The 13,386-nt window shown below is 42.7% G+C and overlaps 1 protein-coding gene across 2 annotated transcripts in view; it reads left to right on the forward strand.

Annotated features, from left to right (window-relative positions):
• LOC117353907 (C-C chemokine receptor type 5-like) overlaps nucleotides 1-13,020 on the forward strand; it is a 78,240-nt gene extending 65,220 nt beyond the window's left edge. For both annotated transcript variants that reach the window (XM_033930423.1, XM_033930424.1), the window contains one exon: nucleotides 10,692-13,020. In XM_033930423.1, the coding sequence (XP_033786314.1) occupies nucleotides 10,692-11,804 (1,113 nt within the window). In that variant the 3' untranslated portion in view covers nucleotides 11,805-13,020. The remainder of the gene's footprint in view (nucleotides 1-10,691) is intronic.
• The last annotated feature ends 366 nt before the right edge of the window (nucleotides 13,021-13,386 follow it).

Here is a 13,386-nt window from a genome sequence, read left to right on the forward strand (position 1 = left end):
GTTTTAGGATGCTATTATTTCTTAGCCTAATGTTGTATTACTTAGACTTGTGTTATTTTTATTGCAACATTCTGTATGACTTTGTAATACTAATGGCTATTGCATTGTTGTTGTGAAACACCATGAACTGATGGTTTGGTGGTATATAAAAATAAACTATTATTATTATTATATAAGAAACTGAACAAATGCCACATAAAGTGGGGGGCAGAACAATAAGAGAAGGAAGATTAATTAAATCAGTCAGAAGTCTGTTTAACACAGATACTTCAAACCTAACCAGTAAAGAGAGGGGGGGAGAATAAATGGGAACAGAAAAGTAGGTAAATACAGCCAGATCCTTTACCAGCAAAATTAATGTAATGTAATGTAATTTATTTCTTATATACCGCTACATCCGTTAGGTTCTAAGCGGTTTACAGAAAATATACATTAAGATTAGAAATAAGAAAGGTACTTGAAAAATTCCCTTACTGTCCCGAAGGCTCACAATCTAACTAAAGTACCTGGAGGGTAATAGAGAAGTGAAAAGTAGAGTTAGAGGAAAAATAAAAATAAAATAAACATTTTAACAAGACAGCATTGATCTAAATACTTTGGAAGGTAGAAAAGAGGAGAGAAAGGAATAGAAGCATGATGAAGTGATGAAGTGGAGCAAGTAAGTTTAGGAGGAGCGATTGACGTTTCCAGAAAGGGCTTCTTCAGGGAAGAGACTTGACCGACAGTTCCAGGATGCCTATGTCTCCTCCCCTGAGATGTTCTCCCATCCATGCATTCCCTCCCAGATACACTGCCCGTGCCCCAGCCGCTCCAAGGAGGCTGCCCCAGATGAGGCCCACGGTGAATGCAGGATTCTCTCCTCTGCGGGAAATTAAGCAGGATGAGCAAAGAATATAAGCAATAGGTCCCTTCTAGGATTCACTATTGAACACCTCCTAAAAATGGAGACCCAAGGACAAAGTCTTCCAAAGTGTCATTGCGAATACCCTGAAATATGAGTTCCTAATATGGTCTAGAATGGACTATCCTAAAGGAGAAGATGGCCAAAAGATTATGGTAGGAGGAGTAAAAAGTACCTTGGAGGAGTAGAGTGTCAGAAATGCTGCAAAAAATGAGGGGAGACCTGTACCTTGAAGTTGATACAAAAGAGTCAAAATTTTAAATAGAATGCAAATAGATCAGAAGCCAGTGTTCGGATTGAAGTATTGGAATCACATGGTCAATTTTTTGTATTGAATAAAATTTTGATCAGTATATTCTCTACTAACTAACTGAAATATCTTTAATTGTGTAATGAGAAGTCCTTGATAAAGGGAGTTGAAATAATCTAGTCTAGTGCTGACAAGAGTTAGTATAAGAATACATGCAATATTGAAGCATGCCAACTGGACAAAAGGAGCACATAAACTGGATTTTTTTTTTCTGCTATTGTCTACTAAGGAGCCATTATCCAGTGGGATTCTTTCTAGGTACAAATGTCCTGACACCTGAACTTCATGTTTAGAGGATTTAACTGGCTAAGTCCTGTTCTAGCATATCATTGGTTAAAGTTAGGGCGGTAAGAAGATTGGCGATAAGTTAGGGCGATAAGAAGATTGATAAAGAAGGGAGCTAATTTAGAAGAAGTGTTCAATAATATAATAATAAGAGGTATCAGTGGTGTCTGGGTTCAATAATATAATAATAATAAACCACATTCATACTATGAAGAAGTTGATAATGTATTTTGCAATTCTAAGCAAGGGATTGCTTAAAATACTGCATAATAAGGGGCTTATTTTTTCTTCCCAAGGTATGCAGAGCTATTGGGTTGCTGCTTTTAACAGATACTATAATTTTTACTAATCAAATTCAGTGCATATTGTGACCTGATGTCAGTCAGCTGAAAAGCACAGCCTGGGGTCTACCCAGTACATGCATCTGACTGAGTGGATAAATAGAGGATGGTAGAGAGTAAGGTAAAATCTGGTTTAGAAAGTCCAGCACCACCAATGCTCCTCTTGATGCAGAAAACTTTTATTATGTAGAACAAGGTGGGGGAGGGGGGCGGGAACAACAACATGTAGTTCAAAGACAGTACTGTACTCACAATAGTATCTCTTCAGGTAGCTGTGTCCCAAAACACCACAACTTCGATCAACAGCTTTGTTCTCTTGTATTTTCATTGCCATTAATAAAAAGGGGAAAACCCACTTTGTTTATGCTATCAGCTTTCAGTTCAGTTTCAGCTATGCTTTGGGAGCCAATGCTCTTTGATTAAACCAGTTCAGGGATCTATACAATAAATGGCAGGCAAATCCTCACTTTAAAACTTCTGCCATTAACTTCCATTCACAGTTCATAACATTTTATTTTCCAGGCATATTCTGTAGCCAGACTTTGGTATTGGCTTCCTACAGTTTAACCAGTCCAGCATTCACTTTCATGGAATGGCAAGTAAATCCTTCTCATTAATCATCTGCCACTATTTCCTTTTCACTTGTCTCGGTAACTAACCTGAAACCTCATTGAGCCTTTTAGAAGTAAACCCAATGATAGAGGATCATTCCACCCAAAATAATTAGATATAGTCATCCCACCCAAAGATCCCATTCAGGCTGAAGTGTTACAAAATCTTCATTTTAATACATCACTACTTAAAGAAACAATAAACCCCAATGGTTCACCGCGGAGATCTCGCACCTCATTAAGGAGAAGAAAAAAGTGTTTCTCTCCTACAAGCGCACAGAGAAAAGAGAGGCAAAGGTAGAATATAGGACCAGGTCTACAGCGGTCAAAATGCCAGTTAGGGAGGCAAAACTTCGAGTGGAAGAAATTCAGGCAAAAAACATTAAAAAGGGGGAAAAATCCTTCTTCAGGTATATTAGTGACAGAAAAAGGAACACAGGCGGGATAGTACGCCTTAGAAGACCGGACGGAAGTTACGTGGAAGTAGATTCCGATAAAACCGAACTACTGAATGAATACTTCTGCTCAGTCTTCACCTGTGAGGCACCGGGACACGGTCCGCAGTTGAAGGCAACACAAAGCACAGAAGACCCGTTTCAGAATTTTGAGTTCACACCAGGTGAAGTTTACAGTGAACTGGCAAGACTCAAGGTGAACAAAGCCATGGGACCAGACAATTTGCACCCAAGAGTGCTTAGAGAATTGAGCGATGTCCTGGCGAAACCGTTGGCTGAGCTATTCAATCTCTCCCTAAGTAAGGGGAAAGTTCCCCTGGACTGGAAATTAGCTAATGTCGTTCCTCTGCATAAAAAGGGTTGCAGGGCAGAGGCTGCGAATTATAGACCGGTGAGTCTCACATCAATAGTGTGCAAACTCATGGAAACACTAATTAAAAGCAAATTAGACACGATCTTGAATGAAGGGAATCTTCGGGATTCCAGTCAGCATGGATTCACCAAGGGTAGGTCCTGCCAATCCAATCTCATCAGTTTCTTTGACTGGGTAACAAGAAAGTTGGACTTGGGAGAGTCTTTGGACGTCGTGTACCTGGACTTCAGTAAAGCTTTTGACAGTGTCCCACACCGCAGGCTGCTAAGCAAGATGGAATCGATGGGGTTAGGAGAGACACTAACTACATGGGTCAATGATTGGCTTAGTGGCAGACTTCAGAGGGTGGTGGTTAATGGTACCCTCTCTAAAACATCGGAGGTGACCAGTGGAGTGCCGCAGGGCTCGGTCCTGGGTCCACTTCTTTTCAACATATTCATAGGGGATCTGACTCAAGGGCTTCAAGGTAAAATAACACTATTCGCCGATGGCGCCAAACTATGTAATATAGTAAGTGAATGCAGTTTACAGAATTATATGGCGCAGGACCTGCTTACATTGGAAAGTTGGTCCTCAACCTGGCAGCTAGGCTTCAATGCTAAGAAATGTAAGGTCATGCACCTCGGAAGCGGAAATCCATGCAGGACGTACTTCTTGAAGGGAGAAACTTTAACTAGGACTTCAGCAGAATAAGATTTAGGAGTAATCATCAGTGCAGACATGAAAACTGCCAATCAAGTGGAGAAGGCTTCATCTAAGGCAAGGCAGATATTGGGTTGTATCAATAGAAGTTTCGTCAGCCGAAAGCCTGAAGTCATAATGCCGTTGTACAGGGCCATGGTGAGACCTCATCTGGAGTACTGTGTGCAATTTTGGAGGCCACATTACAGTAAAGATGTTCACAGAATGGAATTGGTTCAGCGGACGGCCACCAGGATGATCTCGGGGCTCAAGGGTCTCTCGTATGAAGAGAGACTGAACAAATTGCAGCTCTACACTCTCGAGGAACGTAGGGAGAGGGGAGACATGATCGAAACATTTAAGTACCTCACGGGACGTGTCGAAGTGGAAGATGATATTTTCTTTCTCAAGGGACCTTCGGCCACAAGAGGGCACCCGCTCAAACTCGGGGACGGAAAATTTCATGGCGACACCAGAAAGTATTTCTTCACAGAGAAAGTGGTTGATCATTGGAACAAGCTTCCAGTGCAGGTGATCGATGCAGACAGCGTGCCAGACTTTAAGAATAAATGGGATACCCATGTGGGATCCCTACGAGGGTCAAGATAAGAAAATTGGGACATTAGGGCATAGACAGGGGGTGGGTAAGCAGAGTGGGCAGACTTGATGGGCTGTAGCCCTTTTCTGCCGTCATTTTCTATGTTTCTACTTTGCAGGTTTTTTTCCCAAAGAAACATGTCCTCTTCCATCTTCATAGCACAGCTGTCAGCTTACAAGCTTCTGATCTGCTGCTGCAATGTGAACAAGCCCTTTCTCTTCATTCAGCAAGCAGTCTGCCTTACATTCTATGCTTCTTACTGTGGAAGCTACTTTTAACTTGTGGCTGCCAATGATACAGCTGCACCATTAACTGCCTTATTCTCCAAAGCAGAATCTTCACCTTTCAAACAATTCACAACTTTGCCTTAGAAATACAGCTGTACCACTTTCAAGTGCTTCTAAAAAGCAGTGCACTTTTTAGTACTTTAACTTTTCGTAATCTGCATCAACTTTCAATTGGAACAGATTCTGAATAACTTTCATTGCAGTCCATTGGCTCAATCTCAATCTCTACCATATCACTCTCTGAGCAGATGTGATTTTCCTGAAATTCTAGTTCAGGGTAGACTATTTTAGACTTTGTAAGGTACCTGGATTGCTTGTTTTTCTCAACTGTATTCCTGTCATAAACCCAGTGAGATTTGGGTTCTAGCTTCTGTTCCTTCCAGCTCCTGCCTTGCTCTGCCTGCCTCTGACTCACTCTTCTGGGACAATTGACTGGCTTCAGGTGTGGACCTCACTCTGATTGGTGGAATCTACTTGGAAGTAATAAACCTGTTTGATCCAGCTTTCTGGCTAAGGAATTGGCTGGTTTGGCATCAGAAATCCATTGTTTAGTTTTTCTGACAATGACAGAATTTTGCTGTGCTGAAGCTATTTCACTAGGTGCCTTCTTAGAAAAAGATAAATAGATATTGGCATGAGCATGTTCCTTGGGCCTAGGAGTGAGTTTTTTTTATGGCCAGCATCTAGCACTTATGGGATTATGCAGAGGCTCACAGGGGCTTCCCTGTGACAATATCTTTATAGACATTTTTTGAAAATTTGTACGTTAGTGGTTCTCTTGCTTGATTTGGGCTTTTTAAAGAAGGAAATTGTGCTTCACCATATATCTATAAATATTAATGCTGAGATGTTGGTTGACTCTTCAAAAATACCATCTGGTACAATAAAAGGAAGTGAAAACCACAAAAGAAAACTTAGTTGTTCTGGTTCCCTGGTAGTCCAAGAGCTAACATACTTTAATATCTTAGTAATTATATTACCTTAGTAATCATTTTCTTAAAACATATTATTAAAGGCAGTGGTCTCCAATGTGTGGCCCCGGCAATCCTCCAATGTGGACCTCAGTTGGCTGAAATGTTCCTCAAGTCTTGTAAATTTGTTAAGTTCAATCTTGCCCATTCAAGCAATGCATTAAGGGCCTGGTTCTGTATAGGATGCCTGGTCTTGTTGAGGGCATCCTATACAGAATCGCGTCTGTCCTAATGGACAGACGCCTAACCACCCCAATTCTCTAACTGGCGTCCATGTCACAGGCACCGTTTAGAGAATTGCGTTGCCACTGAACTGATCTCCCTACCGCAATCAGCTGTGCGCAGTGGCAGGGAACCCCTAAACCCCCCCTCCTTGCAAGTTGTCTGGCAGGAGGGATGCCCACTCCCTCTCGCTGTCACCCCTAACCACCCCCCCCCCACTGTCCACGGCAGGAGGGATGACCAATCCCTCCTGCCATAACCCCCGAAACAACCACCAGCATGAGGGATGCCCAATTCCTCCTTCTACCACCCCTGAAACAAACCCTGGCAGGAGGGATGCCCACTCCCTCCTGCTGGGGTCTTGCTGGCACCCTCCAATAGCCCCAGCAGGAGGGATGCCCACTCCCTCCTGTTGGCACCCCTCTGAACACATGACCCCTCAAACCCATCTAGACTGCTCCATACCTTTATCAGTAAGGCCAGCTAGAGGGTTGCTTATTCCCTCTAGCTGGCAGGCCCGCCTCTTCAGAATGGCGAGCTTTCCCCTTCCCTGTGCATCCTGGGATGTACCAGGGAGGGGCCTAAAGCCCTGATTGGTCCAGGCACCTAAGGCCGCTCTTATTTCAGGGGCTTTAAGCACCTGGGCCAACCGGAGTCTTAGACCACCTTCTCATTGCATTCTGGGATGCACTGAGAGTGGCCTGACTCCGGTTGGCCAGATACCTAAAGCCACTCCCATGGGAGTGGCATCCCTCTGGCTGGCCTGGCTGAAAAAGCTACAGGTGGGGTCCAGGTAGGTTTCGAGGGGGTTGGTAAGTCATGTGTTCAGGGTAGGTGCTAGCAGGAATGAGTGGGCATCCCTCCTGCTGGAGATTGTTTCGGGGGTTTCATCAGTAGGGAGTGGGCATCCCTCCTACTACAGACAGTGTGGGGTATTCATGGGTGGCAGTGGGAGGGAATGGGCATCCCTCCTGCCGGCCGACTTGCGATGGGGTTCAGGGGTTCCCTGCCACAGCCGCTCAGCTGATCGTGGCAGGGGGATTTCCTTGCTGCGATTAATTTAGCACCTGCGTCTATTTGAAATGTAGGCCAGTATTTTGCTGGCCTACATTTCAGATGCCTATCACAGCCCTAGAGAGACTCTTAGGGCCACTTCAGCTTACCTAAGGCTACTTCTGGGCAAAACCATGCCCAGCCCAGCAGCCTGCCTATGCCCATGCTTCGGGTTGGTTTTTTTTTAGGTAAAACATGTGTCCCAATTGGCTGGTTAGACAGCAGTAGGACGGCTACCACTGCCTACAATCATGATGCCATTTATAGAATTTGGCCCTAAATGTCTGAGAAAAGGATTCCCCTAGGCTAGGCATGGCTGAAGGTTGGAACAGGGCAGGTGAAGAGCCAACTATGCCTGCGCCATATGTACTGGGGAGTGTGTGGTGCAGTGGTTAGAGCTACAGCCTCAGCCCCCTGAGGTTGTGGGTTCAAATCCCTGGCTGCTCCTTGTGACCCTGGGCAAGTCACTTAATCCCCCAATTCCCACCAGGACAGATAGGGAAATATGATAAAGTGCTTGAATGTAAACCACATAGGATATAAGTGGTACATAAATAAAATAATTACATACATATAGCCATAGGAGAGATCAAAGGATTCATATTTAAATGCACGTGTACTGCAGTAGTATGGCAAAAACTGAGAAACCATGAAACACTTGTTTTCAGAAAATTGTGGAAACCACGCCAAAGTTTTGCTAAAACGCAGAAGGGTGTATGATGAAAACAGAATTTTCAGTTTTGTATGAAGTATAGACTTCAGTGTGTAAGCCTGAAATTTTTGGGTGGCCGTCAGAGCTTTCTTGTATTCACATTGTGGCTCTTTACATGAAAAAGGTTGGAAACCACTGATTTAAGGGGAATCTTTGGATTCTAGTGTTTTATGTTAGTGGATTAGTTTTCCCAAAAATAAAAAAAGAGTAATTTCAAAACCTAGTAACAGTCTGATATAGTAAATGATTATTTTCCATTTTCAGCAACTGCCAGGGACTTCCCTTCTGAGGAACTGAGTTTGGTGATGCAACCTTTTGTTACCCTCTTTGATACCCCCCTTTCCTGACAGACTACTTAGGCAACTTGAGGAAACTGGCTGGCACTGTGATTAAAGGACTAGGTTCTCCACAGTGCACCTTCAATGAAGCTTACTGGTCAGCAATATACCCCCAGATTCTGTATACTGCGGCCATTGCCACACACGCAAATTGGTGTGCATTGGTGATTCGCATGCACAACTTAATTGTTTAACAAGCCATTCTGCTCAGATGATTGCCAATTAAGAAGCAATTATTGACACTAATTAGAATTTACACACACAACATTTTAAGCATATTCCATAAAGTAGTGCTTGTAACAGTGCATGCATCTCAAAAGGGGGCATGGCCAGGGCAAGAGCATGGGTGGGTCACGAGATTTCCTAAAAGTTAGGTACACTGTTATAGAATATGCTCAATCCACACACACACACAATTTAGGCTTAGGCGTTTAGGCCTGGTTTTCACTGCCATAAATGCCAGAACCTAAATGTTAGTCTCACAGACGGGCACTAAGCATGATTCTATAAGATGCTCTAATCTGGAGGCAGTTTACAGAATTGTGCTAAGCATTGACCTTTTCTGTGCTGATTTTTATAGGTGATATATATAGAATTTACTCCATAGGGGCAATTCTATAATCAAGGTATCACCATTTACATGCCCCAAGAGCATGTAAATGTATAGAATGCTAACACTCATCATAGTGCCAGAAAGGTGCCTAAGTGTTATACTGTAAGGGTACGCTGAACTTATATTGTGCATATTTTCAAAGGATCATACAAGTTTCAAGTTTATTAAAATTTATCCCACCTTCTATAATCAAAGTGTGGGGGGGGGGGGTTTGAATCGGTGCTGGAGGGAGGTTGGTAAGCAGTGGCAGTGTGGGAGGCTAGCTTTGGCGCAGCAGGGAGGGAGGGGAAGCGATCGTCTGTTCTGTTGTCCCCGCACACAGCTTCGGGACGCTGTCCCTGAAAACGGGACATTTCGGCGTCCCAAAGCTGTGTGTGGGGACAATGGGACAGGGGATCCAAAAACAGGATGGTCCCGTTCAAAATGGGACTTATGGTCACCTTAGTCAAAGCGCAAAGCAGACTAACAGTACCAGGGAGTAAACAATTTATTGAAGCAGGTACCCGACATGGCCACATTTTACCCTAAGGTTGCATCAGAGGTATGAAGTTAGAAGGGGATTAATGCACACTTCCCCCTTAAAGCAATCTCATTCCAAACACAAATCAAGCAGCACTTCCTCTCTTCCTGGACAGGACAGATGCTGCCACTTTGTGGAAGTGCTGCTGATTTGTGTTTGGAAAGAGATTGCTTTAAGGCGGAAGTGTGCCTTGTAGCTTTATACTACTGATGCAGGCTTAGGGTGAAATGTTGCCACGTTGGGTACCTGTTTCAATAAATCACAGACTTCCAGGTACTGTTAGTCTGCTTCATGTTTTGGCTATCCTGAAAACCTGACTGGAATGAGAGTACGCCAGGATCAACTTGAGAAACACTGGCATAATGGGACCTGGGTGCCCAGATGCTGTTATAGAATAAACTCCTACCTTGTGACTTCAGGGCCCCTAAATAGAATTGCTTTTAAAGAGAATGATGTGAACAGCATTTTACATATAAAGCGGTTCTTTATGTGCAAAAAATAAGTAGTTACAAATTATGGAGAGAATTCAATAAATGGTGCTGAAAATTCAGCAATGAATATCTTGAGCGCTAAAGATTTTTCTATAAAAAAAGAGAGCAGCCTTTACAGAATAGCATTCAGAGCGGATCCCGTGCCTAATTTTTGGGCACTGCACTTACACCTAATAAAAGCAGATGTAAATTATGGCACCCAATATAGGCATATTTCCCTCATGTCTGTCTCAATAGAAGACTATGAACTTTTCCTCCAGGAGCTTGTCCTAAACTTTCTTAAAACCAGTTACATTAACCATTCTTACTACAACCTGTGGCAATGCGTTCCAGAACTTAACTATTCTCTGAATGAAAAAATATCTCCTCCTATTGGTTTTAAAAGTATTTCCCTGTAATTTCAGCCAGTGTCCAGTAGTCTTTGTAATTTTCGACAGAGTAAAAAATCGATCCACTTGTACCCGCCCCACACTTCTCAGATACACCTTCTCTAACAAAAAAAAAAAATTAACATATATTTTAGTGCGCAGTTGGCACTTGCTGATTTGGGACTTATTGCAGGATGCCTGAGTGCATCCCACAGTAGGCCATTTTAAGCTGCAGCTAGCTCAACAGCTTAGTAAAAGGACCCCTTTAGTATATAGGTCTCAGAGCATTAAAATGAACAACTTACACTGGTTTTTACAAAGCTGAAGTAGAGGTTCCTACTGGGGGCCAGCAAGGTAAATGCTCCGACTCTCAAAGAATTCCTATGAGTGTTGCAGCATTTACCTTGCCAGTCAGTGGTAGAAACCTATACCGCAGTTTTGTAAAATGAGCCCTTAGATTGTTTTGTAGTTCAGCTATCACTCATTTTCACCACTGGTTGCTGCATTGTAGTGCTTTATTTGTGTTCTGTATTCAAATAGCCTTAAATTCTTCTTTTCCAGATGTCCACGTACTTTGAGATGAACCAGACAAGTGAACTTTATGAGAATTCAACAGTAGATTACGCCTATGAAACAACGGAGTATATCTACGATGAATCCAACACACCGTGTCAAAAGGAGGACATAAAAAAATTTGCATCCAAGTTTCTTCCTCCATTATATTCCCTGGTGTTCATTTTCGGGCTGGTGGGGAATGGCTTGGTCATTCTCATCCTCATCAAATACAAAAAACTCCGAAGCATGACTGACATCTACCTTTTAAATTTGGCCATTTCTGATTTGCTGTTTGTTCTCTCTTTACCATTTTGGGCATACTATGCTGCTAAGGAATGGGTGTTTGGCGATCAAGGGTGCAAAATTATTTCAGGTGTCTACTTCATGGGATACTATGGTGGCATTTTTTTTATTGTGCTCCTAACAATAGACAGATACTTGGCGATTGTCCATGCCGTGTTTGCTTTGAAAGTAAGAAGACTTACCAACGGTGTCATTACGGCTGTTGTCCTGTGGATTCTGGTGATATTTGTCTCTTTTCCAGGGTTCATATTTCATAAGGCTCAGAAGGAAGCCAGTCATTACACCTGTAGCCCTCACTACCCCAAAAAGGCAGAAAACTCATGGAAACTCTTTTTCATTCTCAAGATGAACATCCTGGGCCTGGTGATCCCAATGGGCATTATGATTTTCTGTTACACTTTAATTTTAAAAACATTGTTTAGGTGCAGAAACGAGAAAAACAAGCATAAAGCAGCCAGGCTCATTTTTATCATCATGATAGTCTTCTTTCTCTTCTGGACACCACATAATGTGGTTTACCTGCTCCTGGCCTTTCACGATAAAGGGTCACTGAATAACTGTGAAAGCAGCAAAAACCTGGACCTGGCCGCTCAGTGGACAGAAGTGGTTTCATTTATCCACTGTTGTCTAAATCCTCTGATCTATGCTTTTGCTGGAGAGAAGTTTAGGATATATCTCTCTAGCATTTTCCGAAAGCTCATACCAAGCCAGTATCATTGTGCTTACTGCCTCAGTCATCCTGCTGAGAAAATGGAGCGGCACAGCTCCATGTATACACCATCCACCACCGATCATGACATATCTGCAGTCATTTAAAATGGCCCAAATGGGCAAAAATGTTCTAGAGCTTTTCCACGCTAAAAAAAAAATTACAAAATGTACTAAAATTCATTGTAACTGGCAGTTCTTTTGTTTCATAAAAACAGGTATAAGTGCACATAAATCTCCTGCAAACTCAGTCCAGCCAATATTCAAAGTGAATTAACTGGTTGGAAACAGCCACCAACCAGTTAATTCACTTGTTCACGGCTATCTGGTTATTTTCATTGGAACTTAACCAGTTAATGCTGCTGAAAATGACCAGTTAGCACCAAACGTCAAATCGGCTAAGTTGGGGGCATTCCGGAAGTGTTCCTGGGCAGAGTCCAGTTAACAGCCCAATATTCAGATATAACCAGCCAGGTTTAACAAGTAAATAAGATCACACATATAGCTGTCCTATCTTTATCCACTAACCAATGGCCAGTTTTAAGTCTGAATATTAACAGGTTCAGGTTTATTACATTTGCTTATCTGCGTAGGGAAAAATATCCATACAAGTGGTCTCAATATAAAAGAAAGGAACTCCATACATTAAAACAGACAAGTCAAACTCTGGTCTATGGGCCAAATATAGCCCGCGGGGCACTAAAATTTGGCCTGCCAAACATTTCCTGCCATTGCCGAGATTTGGCCCGCCGCTGCTTCCCTCCCTCCATCAGGTGCAGTAGAGCTCCACCATTGTGAAAAGGAGCTGCGTCAAAATCAGAGCCCTCCCGCTGCACGTTCCCTCTGCCGTGGTCCCGTATGTCAGAGGAGCGGTGGCGGCGGCAGGACTCCAATTTCGACGCGGCTCTTCACATTGGCAGAGCTGTGTTGCACCTGAAGGCTGCGCCTTTGGCCTACGTCAGCATCTTGTATCCTATCAAATAAGGAGTTCTGTTATCCATACACTGCCAATAAACGCTATTGAAACTCAAATGTAAGTAGGCTGCTTTACCTGCACAAAGACAAATCCACCATCTTCAGCATTTTAACTAGCACTTCTGAATCATACAGAAGAAAACTTTAAGCCAATTGAAAAGATCACAGTTTCCAGTGTTCATACTGTCCTCTAGTGGAGAGCTAAAATGTTAAGTTTTTATTGATTTCATTTCACTTATAGATCACATTGCATTGCAACAACCCGATACATTTTCCAAATAAAAGATTTCAGAGCCCATAGTTATAATTACTTAACCAATGGTTGGAGAGGTTGTAACCCTATACTTCTACTAAGACTAAGGGGTCCTTTTATTAAGGTGCGCATTTAGCGCGTGCAAAATCGGTTAGCGTACCTTAATAAAAGGACCCCTAAGTATCTTAATAAAAATTCAGCCTGCTACTTAGCTATGTTTTAGATTTCGGTCCCTTATGTGATTGAGTTTGACACCCCTGCATTAAAAGAACAGTAAAAAAAATTACAAGAATGCTCCCAGACAACCAGATCAACCGCCCCCAGCAGAACCCAGCACCAATTAACTGTTATCTCGGGAAAGGCTTTGCAAAATAAATGGGCTTTAAGCTGTCTTTTAAACATTGGTAAATCGGTATAGATCACAATCCCTTAGGCAATTGGTTCCAAAGCATAGGACCCACC

This window comes from Geotrypetes seraphini, chromosome 2 (assembly GCF_902459505.1).
Source record: "Geotrypetes seraphini chromosome 2, aGeoSer1.1, whole genome shotgun sequence".
Classification (NCBI taxonomy): domain Eukaryota; kingdom Metazoa; phylum Chordata; class Amphibia; order Gymnophiona; family Dermophiidae; genus Geotrypetes; species Geotrypetes seraphini.